This window comes from Microcebus murinus, chromosome 8 (assembly GCF_040939455.1).
Source record: "Microcebus murinus isolate Inina chromosome 8, M.murinus_Inina_mat1.0, whole genome shotgun sequence".
Classification (NCBI taxonomy): Eukaryota; Metazoa; Chordata; class Mammalia; order Primates; family Cheirogaleidae; genus Microcebus; species Microcebus murinus.
The window spans coordinates 87,010,432-87,035,588 of NC_134111.1; the positions used below are offsets into that span (position 1 = coordinate 87,010,432).

At 49.4% G+C, this 25,157-nt stretch overlaps 1 protein-coding gene and 1 pseudogene across 1 annotated transcript in view; both read right to left on the bottom strand.

Annotated features, from left to right (window-relative positions):
• MARCHF4 (membrane associated ring-CH-type finger 4) overlaps positions 1-25,157 on the bottom strand; it is a 104,105-nt gene that overhangs the window by 15,425 nt on the left and 63,523 nt on the right. Inside the window, exons 2-3 of the mRNA XM_012785180.3 lie at positions 7,665-7,820; positions 2,576-2,768 (exon numbers count right to left, since the gene is read on the bottom strand). Of these exons, the coding sequence (XP_012640634.2) occupies positions 2,576-2,768; positions 7,665-7,820 (349 nt within the window). The remainder of the gene's footprint in view (positions 1-2,575; positions 2,769-7,664; positions 7,821-25,157) is intronic.
• Positions 8,443-25,157, bottom strand: part of LOC109730986 (large ribosomal subunit protein uL15 pseudogene) — a 30,460-nt pseudogene continuing 13,745 nt past the window's right edge.

The following is a 25,157-nucleotide window of genomic DNA, read 5'->3' on the forward strand; positions in this document are numbered from 1 at the left end:
GGGTCCCTGTGCATTACCCTCCCATCCAACGGCTATCTCCAAGAAGTCCCTGGCTTGTCACAGCAGAATGGACAGACTATGCTGTGGCTTTGCATCCTGGGCTGTTAGGTTTTCCTAAAGTAGGGAAGAAAGGAAAACAGTGTGAAAACTCTCAATATTCAGCTCACTCTTCTTCTACCACACATTGAAGAACTGAGTGCCCTGCGTGTTTAAGAAAAAGAATGAGAGAGACAGAAGTGGGCCAGGGAGGAGGCAGACAGATAGAAAGAGCCAAGTAAGAGACAGAGAAGGAGAGTGGCACCAAGCTCTGCTCAGAGGGGGCTCCGTGAGCAGGAAAGATCTGGGAGCCAGGCAGGCCAGGGCAGGAGTGCTGGTGGCTCAGAGCCATAGGAAGGCCCTGGAAGTGGGCCCAGATGCACTCACAGTCACAGGTGGCATCGTTAGACATCCCAAAAGTCATACTATGGGACTCCTGCTATCTGATGCAAGAGGGCTCATGGACAGGGCGCTGGACTCTGAGTCAGGAGACCTTGCTTCTAAATCCAGCCAAGAACCCTGAGCAAACTCCTTCCCTTCTCTGAGCCCTGTTTTCCTAGCTGCAAAACAAGGGGCTTGTACTGGTCAATCACATGGTCTCTTCTGTGCTCTACTCAGTCTTCGAATTTGTGGCGTTATCAGCAGTGGATGGTGTTTACGCTCCTCTCTCTTGCCCACGCTCCCTCCCAGGAAGGAGGAGTAAACCTCCCCATCCCATCACCCTATTGACGTTGGGCTTACTGGTAGCTTGCATTGGCCAGTGGGCTGTGGGCAGAAGGGACAGGTGCCAGCTCTGAGCAGAGCTTTGAGAGGCATTGCAAGTTTCCACCAGCCCACTTGTGCTCCTGCACTTGGCTAGGAGAAGAACCCGCCCTGCTAGTCCCTGCTCCTTTAGCTTAAGCACCAGCATGAAGGGACACTTGGAGCAGGTCTGAACCCAGTGCACAGCCAGAAGCTAAGCCCAGCCACACCCAGCAGAACCACAGCCATCTCACAAATCCCCAGTGGGAAGTAAATGTTTGTTGTAATACACTGCGATTTTGGAATTGCTTGTTATTGCAGCCAACACTGACTAATACACCCTGTGATGGGAAAGCATTATCTCAGTGAAGCACACGTCAGGGGCTGAGCTTAAGCCTGCCTGAAGGAGAACGAAGGGCAGCTGGAGGGGCCCCTACAGGAAGGCCCTCCTCTGTTTTCCCCTCCATGCCAGAGCTGCTGCAAACCTCCATATGGAGACCCACCTGGCTTTTGGCATCAACAATGCAGGGCTCGGCAGGGTAGGAAGAGAGTTTGGTGGGAGGGGGAGGTAAATTAGAATGCATCAATGTCAAGTTCCTCCCCACTCACAGTCTTCCAAACCTCGGCTGTCTGTTTCTCTCACCACCTAGGTGCCATAATTAAAAGGCTCTTGAACTTGGAGTTGATAGATTGGTTTTGCTAGCATGGAGAAGCAGCAAGATGGCTGAGGCACGCTTACGAGCTCCAGCATCCCTGGTCTCTGGCTGCTGCAACCCGTACACAAGTCTCCAGGCCCTTCTAATTCCTAATATTAAAGGACCCTAAAGAAATTCACATTGACATTATCTCAGCCAAATTCTAGCTAAAAGATATTTTCTTGCCAAACAGAGCAGTGTCACATATTTAATACAAGGCACATACTAATGCCCAGAGAAGACAACTGTGGAACTCTAAGGCTCCCAGTTCTGCGACCTAGAGGACACGATGAGAGTCCCAGGTTAGGACATGTGGCCAGTGCGTAAGCACGCTTCGTTTCACCCGGAGAACCCAGGCCACTCCTCGGCCCTCAGTCGCTTCGACCAAACCTTCAGAGTCAACAACCATGATCATATGCTGGGGGAATAAAAAGACCCAGCCCTCTACCACCCGCCCCAGCACAGTAGTAGAGAGGAGGCTTATAGACTTGCGAACGGAGTCAGGGAAAAAGCAGGAACTAAACTTTTTTCTAAAACACTGAAGCCACGAGAGTACAGAAGTCCAGGGTGAAGCAGGGGGCGCGTTCCACTTCCTACTCCCAAAGGGCCCCCTGGAGCTGTGCCCAGAGAAACCTGGGCATTGGCCTAGGCTTACAGAAAGCCAGACGAAAGGGAGGGCAGATGCCATCGTGGCTGTTTCTAGGCACTTTGCTGTGAAGAGAACGGAATTGAGTGCACAGGCATCCGGTGTCGTGCTGGGCAGCTCGGGGTACACAGTGGAGATGAGCCCTTGTGCACCTGCTGGAGGCATACAGCCCGACCACCTGACCCTCCCCAAATCTCCCTGGAGGCAAGCCTCCTCGTTATCTTCAGCTAGACGAGACAGACTTGCTCGGGAAGATTTAGATCTTCCTTCTTGGCCCTGCCTCCCCCTCTTTCCCACACGCCCCTCCCATCTAAGCCGCTGGCCTCTCCCCAGCTCACAGGTGTCAAGCTGGGTGCCACACCTGCTCTGGCCTCCCGCACACAGGGATCCGGAGGGATCTGCACATGGCATTGCCGCGTGGCCCCCCACACCCCAAGGAGACACGACCCAGACCCACCTATGCACACCACGTCCATGAAGCCGTACATTCCATAGCAGATCTGGAAGAGAAGATCTTGGCGCTGCCACTTTGCCGAGGGACTGAAGGTCGACCAGATGAGCCAAGAGATGCTGGCGATGAGGAAGAGGGAACCCAGGATGGCGGCTGCGATCTGAACCTTCTCGATGACCGTCAGAGAGATGGCCTGCCACTGGGAAGACAGGGGGCGGGTCAACTACTGCTCCGACGCCCTCACCCCGTCCCCACCCCTCTTTCTTCTGCTGCTCCAATGGCTCACCTCTGATTTGGCATTTAAAGCAGGGCTTTCCGACTTGTAGTACAATGGACATTTTTTGTGGGTTTCTGAGGTTCATGTTGAACCCTTTGATCACACCAAGTGATCGTAATTCATTGTAAGGCAGAAACTCTGGGCAGGCATGGCTGGGAAAGAGGACCCCTATGCTTGATAACGAATATAAACAGAGAAACGGAGGGAGACATGAAAATGCAGAGCTAGTATGGGTGGTGTTCCAGGGCCTCAGAATATTCTTCTGAGAACAATATGGTCTATTTTCTCACTAATAGGTTCTGAGAGAGCACGGGCCTTCCCTCCCCCCCACCTTTGGCTTATTTTCTGCAATCACACTTTGCATGCAATGTAATTTATATGTGCTGGAGATTGTCAGTTCAACAGATAAAGAGAGGACACAGGATAAGAAAAACAGCTTAGAATTTACTGAATGTATACCAACACTGGTATTTCATTTTTTAACAGAAAAAGCACTGTACTTATGGCAGTATTGATGGATGGGTTAAAGGCTGGGATGTGGGTGAGTTTCAACTCTGTCATTTGTAATTCTGTGATTCTATGGCTGGTCTGGGCAGCACGGGCCTAAATGGGCCAGGAGTTGGATTCTAACTTGGGGCTTATGCACACATTTACTCATGGATTGGGTACTCTCTACGTGCTGCCCACTATGCCAGGGGCTGGGGATTAGGCACAAGGCAAAGGCAGACAAGGTCCTTGCCCTTATGGTGCTTACAGTCTAGGGAACTTAGACAACCAAATATTTTACAACTATAGTTCATCAGGGTAAGAAATGAAGGAACATGACACAGTGAGAGCCTGTGATAGTGGGATCTGACTTCCCAGAGGAAGTGAAGCTTGAGTTGAGTAGGCATTTACTGGGCAAAGAAAGCAGGAAAGAGGGCTCCAGGCAGCAGGAAGAGCATGTGCAAAGGCCCTGTGGCAGAAGAAAGCGTGGTGAGTATGAAAACCTGGAAGAAGATCAGAGAGGGTGGAGTGGAGAGAGCAAAAGAGTTTGTGGGATGAAACAACTGGAAAAGGAAGGAAGGGAGACCATCCTGAATCTTGTAGAATAGGCACAGATTTTGGACTTTGTCCTAAGAGTAAACATGATGCCATGAATGGTTTTAAGCAGGGATCTGACAGGATCAGATTTGGGCAGGTGGGGGGAAAGACATCCTCTGACTGGAGAGGTGTGCAGAGAACACCCCCAGAAAGCATTTCAGCCTGAACTTGGAGCAAAGGCAGGCTACCGCCCACCTGCCAACAGGGAGCCCCTCACTACGTGTTGGCTGGATGGAAGCACTCATTCTGGCTCCCGCTGGAGCCAGGAATTGTAACCATTGGAAAGCGAGTCGCTTGTTGGTCCAGATGTAGGATATCAGCCTTTGCATGTTAGTATACAGATGGATCCCATGACAGGTAATTGGGCCTTTACATTTTCCATCGCTTGTCCCAGACTAGGGTTACACATAACAAATTTTCCAGAAGGTGGCCTGATTGTAAGGCTTCTCTCATGTACAAGAAATGCTTTTCCTAGGAAAAGCACTGCCCAGAAGGAGAGCTTCTGACTGAGCTTTTGGTTTCTACCATGAGACATAAATAACCCTCACCTTCTCCTGCTCCTCTGGGCTTCAAAAATCCCAAGTGCAGAGGCACAGAAAAGTCCCCTTCATCCCTAGAGCTCCTGCCACCATCCCCCAAGCCACTTGTGGAATGCAAACGGGGCTCCTGACCCAGTGCGAGGCATCATGACGAGGGATCAGGGTAGGGGGGCTGTGGACGAGCCCCTCTCCTCCTGTCTGCATCGTGTGGGGCTCCACAGAGATGTGGGGCAGGAGCCGAAAGGAGAAAGCAGAGAACGAGTGAGCTCTGAAATCGCAGAGGAGGGCTGGGCAGGGGAGAAGCACGCCCGTGGTGCCGGGCTGTGCTGCCACCAGCCACCCAGAAAGCTGGAACCTCATTCCAAGCGAGATCCTGATCTCAGTATCGTTAGATGTCCTCTGAGCTTCTGTCCTGCAGCACCAACGATTGGACAAGGCAGAAGAGCACAAGACTGGATGTTTCCTTCCTTGTAACAGGGAGGGGTGCCGAGCAAGGGGTCAGAGGACAGGAGTCTAGTCGAGCTCTGCTCCTACTTGTTGAGTGTGAACCTGCAGAAGTCAATAAATCAGGAGGACCATCCATTTTTCCTTCCATAAAACCAGAAATAATTGGTCCTTCCTACTTCCCAGTATTGAGAGGGTTACATGAAATAACTCTTAAACCAGTGCTTCGAAGGGATTTCTTTACTGTGTTTGCTGTAAAAATACAGATAAGCATGTCAAGGCATGGTCTTCCCAAACACGCCTGCGCACCACAGATAGAAGGTAAGAGCCTGGACCCAGGAGTCAAACGCGCTGGGTGCCACTTAAGAGCTGTGTGACTGTGACACATGGCTGAACCCTCTGCACCTCCACTGTCTCATCTGTAAGTTAAGACTAACAGTAGTACCCATGTCACCAGGTTGTTTTCAAGATGAAATTAGACAATATGTGTGAACATTTAGAACACCGCCTGGCACCTAATAATCACGGACTAAATGGTCATTAATGTGACTGCAGTTCAGAGGCAGCAAAGGGAGGCAGGAAGCAGCCATGCAGCCTCGAGCCCCACAGGGCCGTGCTGGCACTCCCCTCTCAGTGGCTCTTCTGGCTAGAAACGCTGCTTCCAGAGCCTCACTGAGATGACGTCCCATAGTAGGCAGCTGTGTGATGTCTCACGACTTTGTATGGGGCGTGCCCCAGGAGGTGAGAGACCCACAAGCCATGGAAGGAACCACCTCTCTCTGACAGAGGGGGCAGCGCAGGGCGGGGGGGGGGGACACCCACTGTTGCACCCACTTGTGGTGGCACCTGCCAGTGGCACCCTGTACCGCAGACGGTCTGGCTGGCAGGGCCGTGGGAGCAGGAGCTGCCCACAGAGGACGGGCAGGCAGCTGTCTGACACTTGGCTGGGCACGAAGAGCTCCAGACATACAATTGGGACAATGTGGGCCACGACCACACAGCACTGCATCTAGTCCCAACTACTTCCTTCATCTGGTCCTGTCCAGAAGGGAAATGGCATTTCCTGAGCACACGGCACCACATTTCTAGGAGCAACAGAGTTGGAGGGAGTCCCAGTGTCTAGAAACTCGCAGTTGAAGACAGGGGAGAAACTGAAGAATAGACCAGTAGACCAATATTACCACTTACTTACCTGACTTATAAGATTAGAATAAACTTTTCTTTTTTTACCCTCAGCAAAAAGTTATCCCTAAATGGTTTTTCACTTTATGAGCCACGGGTGTAGCCAAGGGCGGGTGCTTTGGGGTGGGCTCCTGGGTTCAGAATCTGACCCTTTCTTGAGGCTTGCGCCCGCAGACAAGGAAGGAAGGGTTAATGCATTCAGACCTCTGCTTGAGCCCAGAGGCCGTGGAATCAGCTGTCTCGTGACACTGCTATTTTAAGACACTTCAAGATTTTGAAGCGAATTGAAGATGGAACCAGCAGCGGGGAAAGGCACTTCTTATTCCGTCCCTTTGCACACTATCAAGATGGCTAAGTCACCTGGGGCTTTTGCTGCCACCTTCCGGGAGCGCTTCCTACCCCCAGCCCACTTGCACACGCACAAACACACACACTCGTTCCTGGACGTACCCTGTGTGAAACTCCATAGGGTCTAAAATAGAACATGCCGGACATGCAGCTGCAGGGGTTTCCCACGGCCCCGCCATGCAAAGGCCCCACCCACCGCCACCACCACACCACCCACCCTCCTGGGCTTGCAGACTGGACTCTGCCGGTCCCCCTCAGCGCGGAGGAGGGAAACTGCCGGGCAGCTGAAGTCCCATCTTCACTACGATAGTGGCTAGTTGATTATGTGGCAGCTTAACTGGCTGATGATGCGTATGTGGCGGTATTTTCAGAAGGAAAATGCTCTGTGTGTGTGTGTGTGTGTGTGCACCTTGCAGGGAGAGCTGTTGAATTTGGGGGCATTTATGGGGGAACGATGGGTGTATCAGGGCAGGCTGGGATGGGGGCAGGGGGAGCCCTAAGTTCTGTCTGAATCTGTTTAGCAGACCTCACCCGACCCTGGCCTTTTCGTAGTAGCCTTTTCACATTCTCTCCCCTCCTCTTTTCCTTCTTGCCCGTTTCCTCGTTATTCTCTGCCTCCCTGTCCTGTCCCTTCTCCGCTTTTCTCACTATCTTCTGTCACTGCAAGTAATGGAGCAGATCACCTGATAGCTTGGTAGCAATGCGGACTCTCAGGCCCCTCCCGGACCTACTGACCATAGTCTGCACTGGCCAAGATTCCAGGTGAATTACACAAGTGTTAACATTTGAGAAGTGCTTCTGCGTCCCCTCTTTTTACTGTCTTCTGCAGTCCTCAGCTTTGGCTCCTCGCCCAGCCCACTTCTGTCTTTTGGTGTCCTGTTCTCTTCTGCCCTCTGGCCTTTCTTTTCCTCTCTTCTTTTCTTTTTCTTACTCCCTCCCTCCATCTATCCTTTCTTCCTGTCTCTTTCTTTTTTCCTTTCCTTTCCCTTCTTCTTCCTTTCCTTTCCTCATCCCTTCATTCATCCATTCGCTTACTTTCCCTCTGCCACCTGGGTCTCCGCACTTCTTTCCTTCTGTGTCTATTTCTGTCGTTGACCCATCCCTTCCTCTTATTCTTGCTGAGGCCTAAGAGAAAACACAGACGTCCTTGCACGCCCTCCCACCCGCAGGCCGCCCCCAGCCCGGACAGTGCGGGGTCCCCAGTGCCCAGGCCTGGCAGTACCTGCAGGGGGTTCTTTGTGCTCATGGCGACGACGTGGTACTTGTAGTAGCACAGCTCACAGCTCCAGCAGCCCCGCTCGCTGATCCACTTGATGAGGCAGGGTTGGTGCGTGCACTTGACCGAGCCGTCGCAGCGGCAGGGGCTCAGCAGCTCCCCCTGCAGGGAGAGAGGCACAGGGGTGAGGCCAAGCAGAGTCCAATATGGAGGCGGGTTGGACCCCCCCCCAGGCTAGGCGGGACAGAGCCCCCCACAACCGGGCCACAGGCTTTGTCTGGAGGCACCAGGCTACACCCAGGAGAGGAGACAAAAGGACAGGAGTTGCTGCAGAGAAAGGGGCCAGGTGAGGAGATGCGAGAAATTTCTCAAATCCATCTCGAGAATTTGGGACTAAGATTTTTAAAGGTAGTTTGGCAAACCAAGGGCTGGGGAGCTGAACTGATAGGGTTGGGAAGCAGAAATTGTCTTCTTGGTAAACAGGAGTTCCTGGGTAGGGGGTCACAGGACGGTTGGACCAGTTCCCACTCCTGGCCACTGGTCCGGTTGACCCAGTGCAGAGTGTGGGAGATATCTCAAAGACCAGGCTTAGATTTTACAGTAGGATGTGATCTATAGAAGCTGTTGGGAAGTCACCAATCTTACACCTGTCAGGGATACACGACACGTAAGCAGTAAGCAGTGACAGCAGTAGGGAAGTTAGGGAACGAGGGCTAGTTAACTTTCAGCCATAGCAATACTTCTACAGAAGTCAGACTTTTGTCACTATTCCTGCCTGATGGCCTTAGGTTATTTTAACATAGGCGATTGCAGCCTGGGCTCCAGCGCCCCCACTGTGGGAGCCAAGCCACTTCAGTCCCCTCGGCCAGCAGTTGTGAGCCCTCTGCTCCTGCTTGGTGCTCGGCAGGACGGTGCTTCCCGCACTGCTCAGGTCCTGGGGCTCGGAGAGGATGAGGGGGCTGGTTTCCGAGGAAGCCTTCGCTGTCCAAAAGGGGTGTCAGACTTCTCTGTCTAGACTCAGCCAAGGGTTGCAAACTCAAATGCCCTCAGGCAACACAGGTGACAAAAGCTAGCTGGTGGGGACTGTGGTGTATTGGAAAGCCCAGACCCAGATTAAAGGGACAGGTTAAAAGGACAGCCAGCTGTAGATGCGGAGATCAAGTGGGGATCTTCATGTAAAATCTCCCAAAGTCAAATATTAACAATGAGTGCGGGTTTTCAAAGTAGATTGTGAGGGCCGTTTTGGCTGAGTTCAGAGCTCTGGTCTTGCGTCTTTGCAGACTCCTGTGGCTGAGGCATAGAGACGCAGCGCCTCTCTGTGCAGCCCCTGATCCCCGAGTGAGGAGAACTTGGGGACAGGCCTGAACCCCGGGGACCTAAGAGCTTGGGCAGATGCCCTCCCTGAAGGCCCTCGGCCTGGCTGGGAGTGGCTGGGAAGCACAGCCTGGGGGAACTGGAAGCAGGAAGGCAAAGGACCTGGCTAAGCTACGTGGGGTCAGGATTTGAACTCCCCAGTGAGTGGACTGCAGAGTGGGACTCGTCCTCCAGAGCACTCTGTGAGCATGTCAGCTGACCACGGCTGACGCCTGCATCTCTGCGTCCCCTGCCACGGGGGCCCCGAAGTGCCTCCGTGAGCCTCACCCACTCCCCCTCGCTCTCCTCTCTCTCATCCCCTGCTTGTCTGTTCTCTTGTCTCGTCACCCTCCTAGCAGGATCCACCACTTTTGCTCACTAGGTCCCCATCCACCCACGTCTTCTGTTTACTTTCCCAGAGACCTTTGCCATTGGGCCCTTTGCCATTGCCATTGGGCCTGTGTCCCTCTGGCCTTGCCCTGGCCTCTCCTTCCTTACCCGCTGTGCGTCCACCCCCAGCTCAGTTACCCAGCTCTTCTGCCTCCCTCCTATCAAATGCCCCACGGCATGCCATGCCCAGTCCCAATCCCTAAGCCCCACTCTGGCAGGTTTGGGAAATGGCCACTTGAGCCACGTCCCTGCTAATCTGGGGATTTCACCATTCATCAAACCACATCTTGTTCTCATCTGTAAGTAAGAAGCACCGGAGTTCCTGGCTTCGACGTCACAGATCTCTATCTGCACATTTAATCATGTTCTTTGCCACAGACTATGGGATTTGCCATTTCCTTCCAAGATTCCTGGAATCATCTTTCCCTTCCACTTCAACTTCTGTCACTCGAAGATCTCACCTTGGCCTACACAAAGTCTAGAATATCCGGTTGCACCTGGCCCACCTGTAAACTGCTCCTCTGTCTCCTAGAGGCTCTAATGCCAGCTCCTACAGGGAGTCATCCCTGACTTCCACAGCTGGAGCTCAACCTTTGATCCTTGAGAGCCCTGTGCTGAGTGGCTGGCCGTACCCTGCTAGACCACTCAGCACATGGTCATGAGGGTCTCTGCAGGCCTGTCCACCTCCAGAGTGGCTCTCGATCACAGGAGCAAGGTGTTCTTTTGCACCTTTCTCCGCAGGAGCTAAGCCCTACACCCTCAGCAACCTTTTGTGTCTGAATGAGTAGATGAAAAAATAAATTAAGTGACTTTCCTGCACTGCCCTGAAGAACAAGGATGAGAATGTCCACTCCATGAGAATGGGAACCACGTCCTCTTGCTGACTCTGGCACCGAACATCCTGCCCACTGCCTGGCACTCCGCGTGTATTTGTGCAATGAGTGAACTTGGTGGCAGAAATGCTCAGGTGCTCATTCCCTTGAACCCCACCTCCCCACTCCTCCGTTATCAACAGGCCCCCTTCACTGTGGCTCCAGCTCCTCCCTGTACCGTCTGTTTTGCATTTTCCATTTGTCTGTGGGTCATGACACTGTGACCTCTCAAAGGGACAGTGCCTTTTCCACCTTGGCGTCCCCAGCACTTGGTACAGTGCCTCGCACTGTCAGATGCTCAACCCGACTTTGACAGCTGAACGCGTGCGCATCTATCTGACGAACCAGAGGTTTTGCGTCTCTAGGCCATGGCCGGCTTCTAGCTCCAGGTGGGCAGCTGTGGCGCCTGGGAGAGGAAGAAGAAGCGGGAGGTGCACACGTTGCCGGGCACTCATCGTACCCCTCATGGCCTGAGCGCCCTTGGGGTTGAGTAGCTGCCTAGTGGCTCTGAGAAGGAAATAGGAGGGGCAAGTGAGGAGAGGTGCTGGGGGAGTGGCAAGAGCCCTCATTATTCATGGCAGCGTTTCCTAGGCTCATTAATTCTAACAGGATGAGCTGGGTTTGATTAATCGGGTTGTTAAGCAGCCATGTCACATTGCCCATCAGGTAAGAGACATTACTTCTGGTCCCTGGCAACGGTGCCAAGCGACAGTGAAGTCCCTGTGTCTTGCTTCCCAAGCAGCAGCCAAGGCAGAGGAGCTGCCGGAACAGCAGCTGGGCTGCTGGGCGCCACCAGTAACAAGACCCGCCCTGGATGTGGGACCCCTGGGGTCCACTGGAGCCCAGCTCAGGCCCCTCAGCCAGGCCCCTCAACATGCTCACCTGGAGAGGGAAGGAGGGAGCATGCCCTGGCCTGGTCCCCTGGTCCCCTGGCCTGGCTAAGGGCCCAAGAGGCCAGGGGTGTGCTGCTTCCCCCAGAGTGACTTGTTCAGTTGCCCTCACTTTCCTTTGTCCAGCCCAAAAGGCGGAATAGGGACTTACTGCTGGCACTGCAAATGTTAGAAAGCAAGCACATGAAAACTGTTAGAAAAGTTTAACTTTGATGAAGGAAGTGATCCAGGATTTTAGGGGGAAAAACCCAGAAATAAGGTATTTTAACCCTGGCATTCAGGCAAGTTTCATATTTTATGATTTAACATATATTTAATGTACGTTTGGCAGGAGGGCCATAGAATTTAGGATTTAGGGCTTCTAAAAGGCCCTACCCTGGACTCTTCACCATCTTCTGCTGGTCAGCTCTGTGTGTCTATAAGAACAACAGAGTAGAAATGAGCCCGATGGACTTAAGTTAGACTTATCAAGATGGTCCTTGCAGTAAACTCTGTTAAAAGCTAAAAAAAAAAAAAAAAAAGAAAGAAAGAAAGAAAAAGGATAGGCCTGGTGTAGTGGCTCACACCTGTAATCCTAGCACTCTGGGAGGCCAAGGTGGGAGGATTGCTTGAGGAGTTCAAGAGTTCAAGACCAGCCTGAGCAAAAGTGAGACCCCCATCTCTACAAAAAATAGAAAAATTAGGCCAGGTGCAGTGGCTCATACCTATAATCCTAGCACTCCGGGAGGCTGCATTTTGTGCGCATGATGTCATTTAATCACGCTTGAGGATTGCTTGAGGTCAGGAATTCAAGACCAGCCTGAGCAAGAGCGAGACCCCAACTCTACCGAAAAAATTAGCTGGGTGCAGTGGTGCATGTCTGTAGTCCTAGCTACTTGGGAGGCTGAGGCAGAAGGATACCTGGAGCCCAGGAGTTTGTGGTTGCTGTGAGCTGGGCTGATGCCACTGCACTACAGCCTGGGTGACAGAACAAGACTCTGTCTCAAAAATTAGAAAAAAGCTAAAATGATGCAACATAGAAACTGAGCTGGATCCTCACCTCCTTTACCCTAATAAAAATCTCTCACCATGGCAGAGATCTCTATTAAAGAGAAAGGTTAAATGACTAACTCAAGGTCACATAGCCATCAGACTTCAAGCCTCACCACACCTCTCTGGCCGTCCTCCTTCTGGCCCCAGTTCCTGCTGTCCCGCCTACACCTGTCCTGACAAGTCTCTTCTCTGTCTGCCCCTCTCCAGACCCCACCCAATTCCTGGCCCAGCTCGGGAACCACAGCCCAGTCTCCCATCATCCCCACAGTCCAGCACTTAGTCATTTTCAACTCCTCTGGGAGCCAGGCTGCTCCCGCATACCCATAGAACTGAGTGCATTGCAGACACACGTGGATAGGCACCAGGGCGTGGGAAAGGACACTCCCCACCCCCCACTCCCCCCAGCCCCCATCCAGCTCCCCAGGCCCCAGCATTTGGGCTGGGAGGATTAACATGATCTTGTCTGCGGAGCTCAGCAAACTCACAGATCAAAGGGGCTCATTAATGCGAAGAGGGCCGGATACTTCCTCAATGATCTTCTCAGAGCTTTGGGGCCAGAGACTGTCCCTGGAATGACTAAAACAAGAGAAATGGGGGCTTCCCTAATCCCCTGACCCCCAAGGGGCACAGTGTGGGGGAGTGGTTAGAAGCAAACTCGGGCAAGCCTCTCAACCTCTCTGACGCTACGGAGAGTTTCTCACTCTTCCACTACAAGTAGCTTCCTCCTCCAAGGGTAGCTCTAAGGATTAAATGAGATCATGCACACAAAATGCTTGGTGCAGTGCCCGCACAAGGAAGTCCTCTTGCTAAAACACACAATTCTGACTTACATTTCTGCAAGAACTTTAATTTCATAGTTTTTTTTTTCCCTACTGCAACTCTATTTTGTTTTCCTACTGTCACTCTAAGATGGGTCAGATAGGTAAGGAAGGGAGCACATGCCTTATGAAAAGGGTCAACTGAGCCACAGAGAGCAGTAGAGATTAAAGAACTTCCTAGGAGAGCCTGCCCTTCTGGGACAAGGGACCAGAACACAGTTCTCCTGACATCTAGCCCCGGCTTGCTCCTTTGTCACCATGGGGTCACTGAGACCATTTGGAGGACCTTGTTTTCAGGGTAGGCTGAGCAGAAGAGCACAGGCCTCTTGGATGGGTTAAGCGGGGTCACGCAATAGGCAAAGTGATCCTCTAGCCCTTGGTTGTGAGTGATCTGGTAGATGGGAGAAGAGAACAGGACATATTCCCGCTGCTGTGGGAGACTAGCTCTGCCTCCCCCAGACAGGAAGGACTGTTGAGCTAAGACAATTAAGAAGCAGCACGTGCGGAGAGCGCTCTGCCCTATCTCTGTCTGGCTAAAAGCAGGACAGAGATTTATTCGCAAAGACAAAAGGTATCCTGCCTCCCCATCTCCACCAGGAGAACAAACGGGCACCATTGAAGACAGCTTTACACCCTCATCGGCCTTGAGGAGATGCCAGAGGGATTTGTATTAACAAGCTCCACTAACCAAACTTTACCTGCCATTTGCTTGCCGTCCCTCCCAAGTTGCTGCCTGTAGAGACTCAACATCCTTTTCCTTTGTCTTGTCACTTCTCTAAACATGTATTGTTCTTTGTTGAAGATCCTACATAAGCCAGAGTTCTAAGCCACTGAATTACCTTTGATTGAGGTTTCTCCCACGTGATGTGTACTGCACACGATAATAAACGTGCTTGTGTTCCTCTTGCTCATCTGTCTTTTGTTACAGGGCTTTGTCCCAACTACAGACTTAGGAGGGTTGAGGAGAAATTGTATTTCCTCCCCATCACTGCCAGTGACACAGCAAGCTGCAGGCGCAAGATTCCAGTTGTTTCTCCATTCATAGGTTTCTTTGTTTATTTCAGGCTTGCTTCATTTTTTGCCTCTTTCAATTTGAAAGTCTCAGTTCTGGAGTCCTTAGGTTACCTTGTTGCCATGGCAATGGCAGGTAAGCCAAAGACTTCCCCTTCCACCCACACAGGTGCCAGGCATCCCTGCCACACAGTGGAAAGAAATAAATACAGCATAGCGTAGCAGAGACAGCCCTGGCCCGTGCCGCAGCTTGCAGTTCTGGGAGATCAGAACAAGGGTGACAATGGGAACACCTGCCTTATGGTGCAGTATAGGGACAGGTTCCTTTATTAAGACTCATATGGTGGTTAGGAGCTTGGGCTCTAATCCCAGACGGACTTGGGGATATTTAGCCTTTTTCAAACTATGTGACCCTGGGCAAATTGCTTAACCTCTCTGGGCCTTGTCATTCACTCATCATTCATTAAATATTTATCTAGTCTTTTCCAGGTTCTGTTCTAGGGGATAGGGACACAGCAGTGAATGGAACTGACTAAAATTCTCTAATTGAGAAAGACAAGAAATAAGATAAGGTCAGGTGCAGTGGCTTACAGCTGTAATCCTAGCACTATGGGAGGCCGAGGCAGAAGGATTGCTTGAGCTCAGGAGTTCAAGACCAGCCTGAGCAAGAGTGAGACCTTGTCTATATTTTAAAAAGAAAGAGAAGAAGGAAAGAAAGAAAGAGAGAGAGAGAGAGAGAGAGAGAGAGAGAGAGAGAGAGAGAGAGAGAAGAAAGAAAGAAAGAAAGAAAGAAAGAAGAAAGAAAGAAAGAAAGAAAGAAAGAAAGAAAGAAAGAAAGAAAGAAAGAAAGAAAGAAAAGTAAACTATAAGTACCTAAGATGCTGTCACATGCTTTGGAGCAAAAGAACCAGAGAAAAGGAAAATGGAGTACAAGGGACAGAGCAGGTTGAAATCCCAAACAAGGTGGCTATGGAAGACTTCACCAAATGGGGATATTTGAGTGAAGACCTGAGGAATGTAAGGGAGCTGCCCATGTAGTTTTCTGGGGGCTGAGCATTCTGGGCAGTGCAAAGGACCTGAGGCACAAGCATGCCTGGCATGTTCTAGGGACACCAAAGAGGCTGGGGTATCTAGGGTAGAGTAAGTGAGAGGAGGGGAATATGAGATCAAGCCAGAGATATAACAGGATCGAGAGTAGGGGTACAGAGGTCAGGCAAGGCTTGTGGATCATGTTAAGGACCCAGCATTTATGAAAGAGATGGGAAATCATGAGTGTTTTGAGCAGAGGAGAGTGGGATGATCTGACCGTGTTTGACAGGATCACTCTGGCTGCTCTACTGTAAACAGAATAAAACAAACAGAAAAAGAAGGGAGACAGGAGGCAGTTCTAATAATCCAGGTGAGTGAAGATGGTGTTCCGGACCATTATGGTAGCAGTGGACGTCTTGGGAAATGATCAGTTTGGGGGTATATTTTTAAGACATCGATGTTAAGATTGGCCAGTGAGTTGGATGTGGTATGGGAGAGAAGCAGAAGTTTGCCCTATGCAGTAAGGAGGATGGGGAGCTGCCTTTAATTGAGATGGAAAAGACAAAAGGAAAGGCAGGTTTTGGAGGAAAGATTGGGAGCTCAGTTTTGCAAGTGTCAACTTTGAGACACCTGTTAGATATCCAAGTGGAGACATCAAATAAGTACGGCAATACATACTAGTCTGGGGTTTAGGGGAGAGGTCCACGCTCAAGATACATATTTGAGTCATTGGCGTACAGAGGGTGTTCAAAGCTGGGGGTCTCAATGAGATAGTCAAAGCAGTGAGTGTAAGCAGGAAAAGGAAGGGTACCAGGGCTGATCCTTAGAGGATGTCAATGTTTAGAAGTCAGGAGACGTGGAGGCACCAGCAGAAGGGACCGGGAAGGGAAGATCAGTGAGATGGGAAGACAACATGATATTCTAAGAGCAAAGAAGAAGACAACGTGTCTTAAGAAAAGAGGGATCAATCCACCTTGTCAAATGCCGCTGATGGTGCATTTGGATGACAACCAAGAATTAACTATGGATTTGGTGGGTTTTCCTTCTAATTTTTTCTGTATTCTAGGTGACATATGAAGTAAAAGCATGGGCTGAAAGTGAAGATGGGGGAGGAGGTATTGGCAGCCTGAGGATTGGTATAAAATAGTCACCCGGGAGAGTTTTAGAGTGGTTAGACTACAGAAATAAAGTGTGATGATGGCAGCACTAAGGGTCCCATCAGTGACATCGGGCAGGAGGGTAGGAAGAGACTCTATTGAGAGCCATGCTCACCAAACAGTAAATGCTGGCCAGGATGTCAGGGGTTATAACAGGGGTTTCAGCAGACCTCCTCCTCTCTAATCCCACCTTCTCACCTACTCAAATGTTGATTGATTTCTTTTCTTCCTTTCTTCCTCCTGTCTGTAACATTTTCTTTTTGTCACGAATTCTAATGCGACTTCACAGGTCTGCAGAATGCTTTCACAGGCATTATATTAATACCGCCTACCTCATAACCAAATGAAGCTAATAACAGTGTCTCCCATTCCCTGTCTTACAGATGAAGGTACTCAGAGAGGTTGTTACTTGCTCAACAAAATGGAAGAGGAGGGCTCTGGAACCAGTCTGTCTGTTGCACTGCCTCAAATTGACCCTCATCATCTCTGCCAACTCCGGTGTCACCTGCCTTTTGTCTCTCCTCCCACGCACAGGACCTGTCCATCAGATCCTTGCCTTTCCAGTCCTGATATGAGAGATGACCTTGCTGGCTGCCCCGTTATGATACGAACACCAAGGCAGGAAGTCTATCGTGCTGCCCCTGTGCCCCTCTCCTCTGACCCGGTTCCAGGCAGTGCTCACTGTGTATTAATGATATGTTCAGGGGCATAGGATGGGGTTTTATTTCCCCCTCAAGCCTTCCTCATACCCCCACCCTTGGGAAGAATACAAAAGTTAAGAGACAGTTTTGTAAACATAGTAATCCATTGACGTTTTCTCTGAGATGGAGTTGATATTAGCAAGGAACATTTCAGTTGTCTTGTAGATGTTCCACTGTGAAGAGTCAGAGGATCCAAAGCCTTAAAATCAGAATTTCCCCTCCAGGATGGAACTTGGACCTGTGTGTATTTGGGGTAAGGAAGAATGAGTGTAGTAGGAAAGGTTCATGGGGTTTGTGGAGGAGAATAAAGAGGGATGCCAAAGAAAGTAGGGACTCCCCAATGTTCATTTTAGGTTGTCTCTACAATGATGGACAATTGACTTGATAGAGAAAGTAAAGAACTGTTTGTATCACTCCTCAGACTGCCTGTATTTGGAGAACTAGCTAACAGTGAGCCTTACTAATAACACACCCTCCCCTCCCAATGGGCACAAGCAAACTGGTCCATGATATTGACCAACTATCTGTACGGCTGTGATCTGGGTCAGTGGAGGAGGTTGAGGAGGGAGGAGACAAAGGGAGAACACAAATGGGGCCACTGAACAGAAGGAAGAAGCTCAGGGAATCTAGAAGATTCCAGTGTCTTCTTCCTTCAGGACACCAGGGAATGATTTCTTGTTCCTACAGACCTGCGGGAGGTCAACTTATCCCATTATCAGGATCAAGAAAAATGACCTATCGTGAAGACCTTCCTTCCAGCAAAGATTGTGGAGGAGAGATGAATTGGGGAAGGTGTGACTCCTGCCGCCATAGAGGATGATGAAGTGACTTCCCCCCTTATCTGTGGGAGGCAGGCTGGTTGGCAAGATGACCTTCAAAGATCCCCCATGGCCCTGGGATCCATTATTGCTCACAGGCAAGCCGTTCTGAATTCTGTGCATATCGTGTTAGACAGTGTGTGGGCTGCTCTCTGTTTCTGGCTGGAGTCCTTCCCAGACAAACTCTCGCCTCCACCACCCGCCATGGTGGTTCACATGCTCCCTCCCCAGCCAGGCCAGGCCACGGGTCCCCCTCCCTCTCAGTGGCACCAAGGCCAAACGTTGGCTTCAAGAGACTAACGGCGTGGTGACACTGGCAGGAGGAAATTACGAATTGTTGCAAGATACTTTGATTTAAAAAAAGAAAGAACTCTATTACTAAGAAGAAAAAAAAAGATTTAAGGCCTTAATGAGCTGTAGTTATCTACACTAAATCCAATTAACCACATAATTATTTCTAGTTCTACTCAGCTTACTATCTCTCTCTCTCTCTCTCTCTCTCTCTCTCTCTCTCTCTCTCTCTCTCTCTCTCTCTCTCTCACACACACACACACACACACATAATCTGCTTCCATCTCCATAGAAAATTTTCCAGCCTTTCGGCTTATCATTTCAAAGAGTAAGGAATGCAGAAAGAAACAAGGAAAACAAACAGACCCAAACCAAACCCTCCAAACTGTGTTTTTCATTTTCATGATAATTATTTTATCCCTGCAGTGCTTTTCTCCCTATAATTTAACTGGTATAAGACAAATGTACCTATTCCCTCTAACTGCCTCTAAATTTACTGAACTGGTACTAGAAAGAAGAACTTAACCTCACAATAATTGAATTTAAATAACATCCAATTCTATGAAGTCAAACATGATCTGCATAATAAACAAACCAAGCTAGATGAGGGCTGGCGGGGGGAAAAAAAGAAGGTCATATTTAATGTGTATATTCATAATCGTATCCGTATTTCTAATGACCTAAATGTGCAATATACTGTCCATTTGTCTTTCTGTATAACTCATCATTACCATCACCATCGTTACCAAAGAGCTAAAATTAAAGACTAATCTGCCCTGAGTCTTCTAACTGGCTCAATAGAAAAATATAATTTAGATAAACCTTGAATAGCTGGAATTGGGCTATTTGCATATAGTGGGCTGGGCCTGTTTCCAAGGTTCCAGGCCACTACACTGAAATTTCAGGGAGGCCAGATGACCAGGTTCTTTTTCTTTCCCAGAAGTCAAACCAAGGCAATTGTCCCCTAGGGACAGCCCTCCATGTGCCAATCCACTGGCAGAGAGACGCCCAGCCTCCACTGTGCAAAACCCTCATGGTGTTGTTTTAAGGGATTGTGGTGAAATTCTCCAAAAATTAATTTTCAGTCACTGTAATTAATATATCATTCAGTGTATTTAGAGGAGACAGCAGATGTTGCAAGTGCAAACGAGCTGTGATAACAAGTCATGCTTCACAGATGTTCCAGATCATGGTCCTAAACATTTAGAACCACTTCTGTGTATGGCTGACTATTACAAAACAAAAAAGCAAGATCTCTCCTAAGTGCCAATCCCAGCTCTGCCACCCTCTGGCTGGTGACCCTGGGTTTAGTCAATCTAAGCCTTGATTCCTTGGTTCTCGGAATTTTCCATATGTAAGAATCACCCGGGAGGCTTGTTAAGAATTCACATGCCCAGGCTTCCCTCCAGAGATTCTGATTCCACGCCGACTTGTTCTTCTTCTCTTGAAGCAAGGTTGGCTAAGACTCATTTTGTGAGGCTTTGGACCAGGTACTTTTCAGCAAACCTTCTGTCTCCTATATCACTTTAAGACTCCTATGTATACAAAGATAAAAATAAATACCAATAGCTAAAACTTACTGAGCACTTACTGGGCACCAAACCCTCTGTGTAAGTGTTGACAGCTGGGTTCAAATGCCAGCTCTTCCACTTGCTAGGAGAGGGACACTGTGCGAGGTATTTCCCTGCTCTGAGCCCCGGTCTGACACACAGGTAGTGCTCATTGGAGCATCATTGTTTGTTGTCTCTCGTGTACCCACCTATCCTCACTGAGTCTCTTCACACCCAGCAAAAGGAGGCAGCGAGAAGATGCTGCTCTCACACTGTGGCCAGGGGGTCCCTGCAGCGTGTTGCCTTACCAAACACTTCACCTCGCTGCCTTGTAAATGAAGTTCATCATTCTGAAACCTGTGAGGATGCAAAGTGCCTGGGAGCCTGGGCCATGTGTCTAGCTAGTAGCTGCGGCCAAAGCCAGGAGTCAGCCTCCAGGTGCTGCTCACTGCCCTGTTATTTTGTGGGAGGGCAGAACAAAACAGATAACCAGTCTTCATTCATCCACCTGCCTCTGTGTCTCTTCCTTGGGACCCATCCCGCCTCAAGCCTTCTTCCCTTGCATGCATGTGTTTCTATCTCCTGTGACAGGGAGAAATGAAAAGGCATTAAACTGCAACTGTTTATAGCCATCTCTCCTCTTCCCTTCTCCCCTCTCAGGTAAGGCTGTGGACTTGTGTGTCCGTGGGGCCAGCTGAGAGCTTAGTGTTGCCTACATTGCGGTCCTCAACCCCGGGCCGCAGGCTGGTACCGGTCCGTGGCCTGTTAGGAAATGGGCTGAGCTCCGCACCATGCACGCCTCCCCACCCACGGCCCACCCCATACCCCCGGTCCGTGGAAAAATTGTCTTCCATGAAACCGGTCCCTGGTGCCAAAAAGGTTGGGGACTGCTGGCCTGCAGGAAAGGAGGGGAAGTTCAAGCGGGGCCCAGAGAGCAAAATGAGCTGCATGACAGAGCTTAGCAAGGGAAGGGGAGCAGGAGAGGGGAAAAGATTGTCGCCCTGTGATTTCCTCTGTTTGCTATGTAAAGCGACTGTTGTAAACACATAAATTGTTTTTCAATTTTTCCTCTATATGGGACTGTATTTCTTTCTACCAGCTTCATTATCACCAGACTCCATTTAGACTGAAAAATGTAATCCCCAGAGAGGGCACTGGCCTTTGCGAGGGTGGTGCAATGGGGAAGCACTGAAATAGGAGAAGATTCAGACCAGAGGGCCCCCCCTGCCACCCCCGTGAGGTTCAGAGTGCCAGGGGGTGGGTCCCACAGTCCCTGCAAGACTGATGGCCTGCCTTTCTCACCGGGTGATAGCCACGCCAGGGTCTGCTGCAAACCCTGCCCAGTTCTTTTCACACCTCTCAAAGAAGTGTACTATTCCTGAAATGCTGGCTCCGGTTCCCTGTCAGGCATGAGCATGCTAAGTAGAATCTGAATTACTATGGCATGTGAATAGACTCCGGTCTGTTGACTCCAGGCTTCTGCTAAGCTGCTCCAAGTGGCTGCAGCTTCTGTCATCTTGGCAATTTTGTTTTCTGTTTCAGAGAATTATTTCTTACTTCTGGAGCAGAGAAGGGCCAGGTGGAGGTCTTCGAAGGTCTTCCTCCCATGCCCCAGCCTCTGGTCAGACTGCCCGCCCCCAACCCTGACAGATGGCAGGGAGCCTGGGAGGTCCCCTCGCTCACCAGTGCCCCCAGTGTTCCCTCTCGGATCCATGGATGAAAACCAATGTGGTGCGAGGCCAGAGCTCACAGGACAGCCCACGCCTCTACACTCAGGGTTGGGGGCATATTCATGGATCAGCACTGTTTCCCTCCAAAGGACTGAGGCCACAGCCCGCGGTCTTCTCTCAGGAGTACTGGTTGGGAGTGGTAGTCAGCCTGGAGTCCAGGACTCAAGATGGCATCTGCCCGAGACAGTCACACAAGAGGCCACTTTCTCAGGACCCATCCAGGTGCTCAGCTTTTGCCATGGTTTTTAGGCCTGCATCTCCCTTAATTAGTAGCTGGTATGTTACTTCCTCTTATTTCAGATGACCAGGGAGTTGAGCAAGCAATCAAGACTCGCTGTTTTCAGTCATTTCCTAGGCTTTGGTGACTGAAATCCTTGTTCCACTCATCGTATGCGTCACAATTAATTAAAACTTCATTCATCTTCTCCTCAGCCATCATCCATCCACACGGAAAAGTCCTATTTTTAAATCCTACTCTCATGTCATTGATCATTGTTTCTAGCTACTTTGTTTCTAGACCTTTATCCATCTTTCAGGTTTTTAAGGTAAGTTTTCTTGTTATGTCTAAGACAGCTAAAGATGCCCATGACCAGAGGCTGGGGGGGGGGGGGGAAAGGCTAGATCATAAAACAATACATAAATTTATTATAAATCAAATTTTTCATCATGACTACAGCCCCCTCCCACACACATAATTTTCCCCAAATCAGGGACATAAGGAACAGCCTGTTTTTAACTTATACTTTTCCATTCACACTGTGCCATGAAAACATTCTTATGGTGATCCATGATTTCACAGATCATATCCGTGAGTTTCCTAAGAAGACCGTTCTGGGATGGAGTTACTAATTCGAAGGATATGGACATTTTTAAGGCTGTTGATACATATGGCTAATTGGCCTTCAGAAAGATGATGTCAGTTTCCACCCACATTATCAGAGTATGTCAATATCTGCTGCTTTTGCCCCATGCTCAAGCTCTTGTTGTTTTACCACATTCTCATGGGCAGCTGTCAGTATACCCTGGCTGGGATCCTGAGAAGAAAGGCTCAGAAAGTGTACGTGGTCTAGTTGTTTTCTATCTTTCTTTGCACTATAAGAAAGGAGCAGGATGTGGCTGCAGGATTGGGGAAGAATTAGGTGGGAAATGAGCAGCAATGCAAGTATGGCAGACTTTGAGGAGGGTCTCAGCCATGAAAGGGAACCAGCTGGAGGCTGCAGGATCTTAGTCTGGCTGCTTCTCCTTCTCCGGGGAGCTGAGGAAGGTAGTGATGACTCAGAGTATGCTTATGAAGAGTCTCAGCATAGTCTCAGCATGGCAAACCACAGGGCTAAGACTCCTGGGGCTAAAAGGTCCCACATTTAGGGCCCATCAGCCAGATAATTGCCCACCACTGCCCTTTAAGATACCTAGATACGGGAACCCCACAGTCTTCCCCAGTAAAATCCTTGTGTGACTCGAAGAGTTTGTGGTTAAAAATGTCATCTTAATGTAACCTGTATTTTCCCTGCTGCAATTTCAGCATTTTCCTGTCTTTTCATGATGAATGGAAAAGGCACAGGCTTTAAGATCAGACAACTTCTGGCTCTGCCATTTACTAGCTGTATCAATAAATGCCAGCTGCTCACTATGCTTCTACATATGCACCCCAAAACTAGTGGCTTAAAGTAACAACCACTTAGCATTTTTCACAAGTCTACAAGTTGGCTCAGTGGTTCTGCTGATCTGGTTTGGTTGAACTTGGCTGGACTCACTCAGGCATCTGTGAGTGGGCAAGAGACTGGCTGATCCAGGAAAGGATGACCCCCCTCTGCTCTACATGTTTCTTATCCAGCAGAATTTCCTGGGCTTGTTTGCATGATGGTGGAAGAGTTCCCATCAGCAGGAGAAGGTAAGTCCCAGCACACAAACACGCTTCAAGCCTCTGCTTGCATCAAGCTTGCTAATGTCACACTGGGCAAAGCAAGTTGCACGGCTTGCTTCAGCATCAGTGTGAGCATTACCAAAAAACGTGGCTACAAGGAAGCATGAAGATCTAGAGCCATTAGTTCAAGCAATCTTCTGCATTAGCTTTGTGACCTTGAACAATGTCCTTAGCTTCTCTAGGCTTTAGTTCCAGCATCTATAAAAGGGCAGAGTTTTTGGAGGATTCTTTGCTATAAAATATGTAAAATGTCTGCCACATAGTAAACCTTTTATATCTATTAATTTCCTTTTCTCCTCCTTTTTCATCATTTGAACTTTCTCTTTTTTCTTTTCTTTTTTTTAGAGACAAGATCTTGCTCTATCACCCAGGCTGGAGTTCAGTGGCATCATCATAGCTCACTGCAGCCTCGAACGCCTGGCCTCAAACTATCCTTGCACTTTGGCTTCCCAAGTGCCGGGATTACAAGCATGAGCCACTGTGCTGGCTCTTTTTTCTTAAGTTCATCATTCCTATGAGTTACTTTCTATATTCAAAGTTCCAACATTATGACATTAATCATGCTTGTGGCTTCTGATGAATGCTTAGCTCCCAACCAGGGCCTAATAAAGTATGCCCTCAATTCATTCCAATGGTTTAGACTTTGGAGACTAAAAGAATCAAGGATTATCCCCTCCCTTTATTCCTGGGACTGTCCAGTTGGGAGATGACCTTTTGGATCTCTGATCCAGCTCCACCACCAAGAGTGAAATACAGAGGGTTAACACGTTTGCATTATCTGATAACTCTGAATAGAGGAGATGAGATGGGCAACCCCATTTCCTATTTTAAATGTGGCTTTGGGGTAGGATAAGTGTTCTGGCCTCTCATTAGCCAATCAGACTCCAGAAGGGACATTAATTTCAGCCAGTTCATCCTGCTGGGGAAGCCCAAGGCTGCCAGCTCCCTTGCTGGGAATGGAATAGAATTTTAATTGGCTGTGAAAGCATCATGGCAGGAGGTGCAGGGACTAGTTGGTCCTTTCCCCCAAAGCAGGTGAGAAAAGCTTCAAGGGAAAGGCCCCAAGAAGGTGCATGGCAGCAAGGACCCTGCCACGTTCAGGGTACATCCTCAACCATTCTTTCTCTGCTGTCCGATGTACTGAAACAAAGCATGGCTGGGCCTTTGGACTAGGCATGAGGCTACAAATGGCAACGCTAGTGCCCCAGAGAATGCCATTTTCCAAACCACAGTTCCAGTTCCAGAGCTGGACTCCAGCCAGGGCCAACGGCCCCCTCATACAGTGCACTTGGGTGGTCATCACAGGAGCACCAAGCCTGGAACATGCTCACCTCTGTGCTTCCCCTGACTTCCATGAGAGACGCACAACACAGTTACTGTCACTTGTGTAGCCAATCTTCTGCTTCAGAGAGCTCTCCAAATATATTCTCCAGTGTGTGTGTGTGTGTGTGTGTTCATTTATCCATTTGTGTGGTTTGAAGCAATGGCCCAACACTCTTATACTGTTGTTTCAGAGTGTTGTTAATATTGTTTCACTCAAATAAATTAGTGTGATAATGTTTAGGGAAAACTTGTTCTCATGGCAATGTGCATATTCTTTCTGCCATGGTAATTTCTGGAACACACATGTAACAAAGGATGACATGTGAAGATCCATAGATATGACTATGAAAAACAAAGCAATGTAAGCTTTTTGGCATAAATGTGCAATGATGTATGTGATTTTTGGAGATGGGTGGGCAAGTTATTTAACCTCCTTGTGCTTTAGATTCCTCATCAATAAAATGAGGGCAATAGTAGTACTTATGTAATAGGACTTTCAGAAAGCATAATGGGATATAAAGACTTAGAAGAGTACAGAGATTCAATAAATGTGTTTTCATGATTAATTCTAGTGAAGCAGGGTGGGAGGTGGAAGGAGCAGAACTGGTCA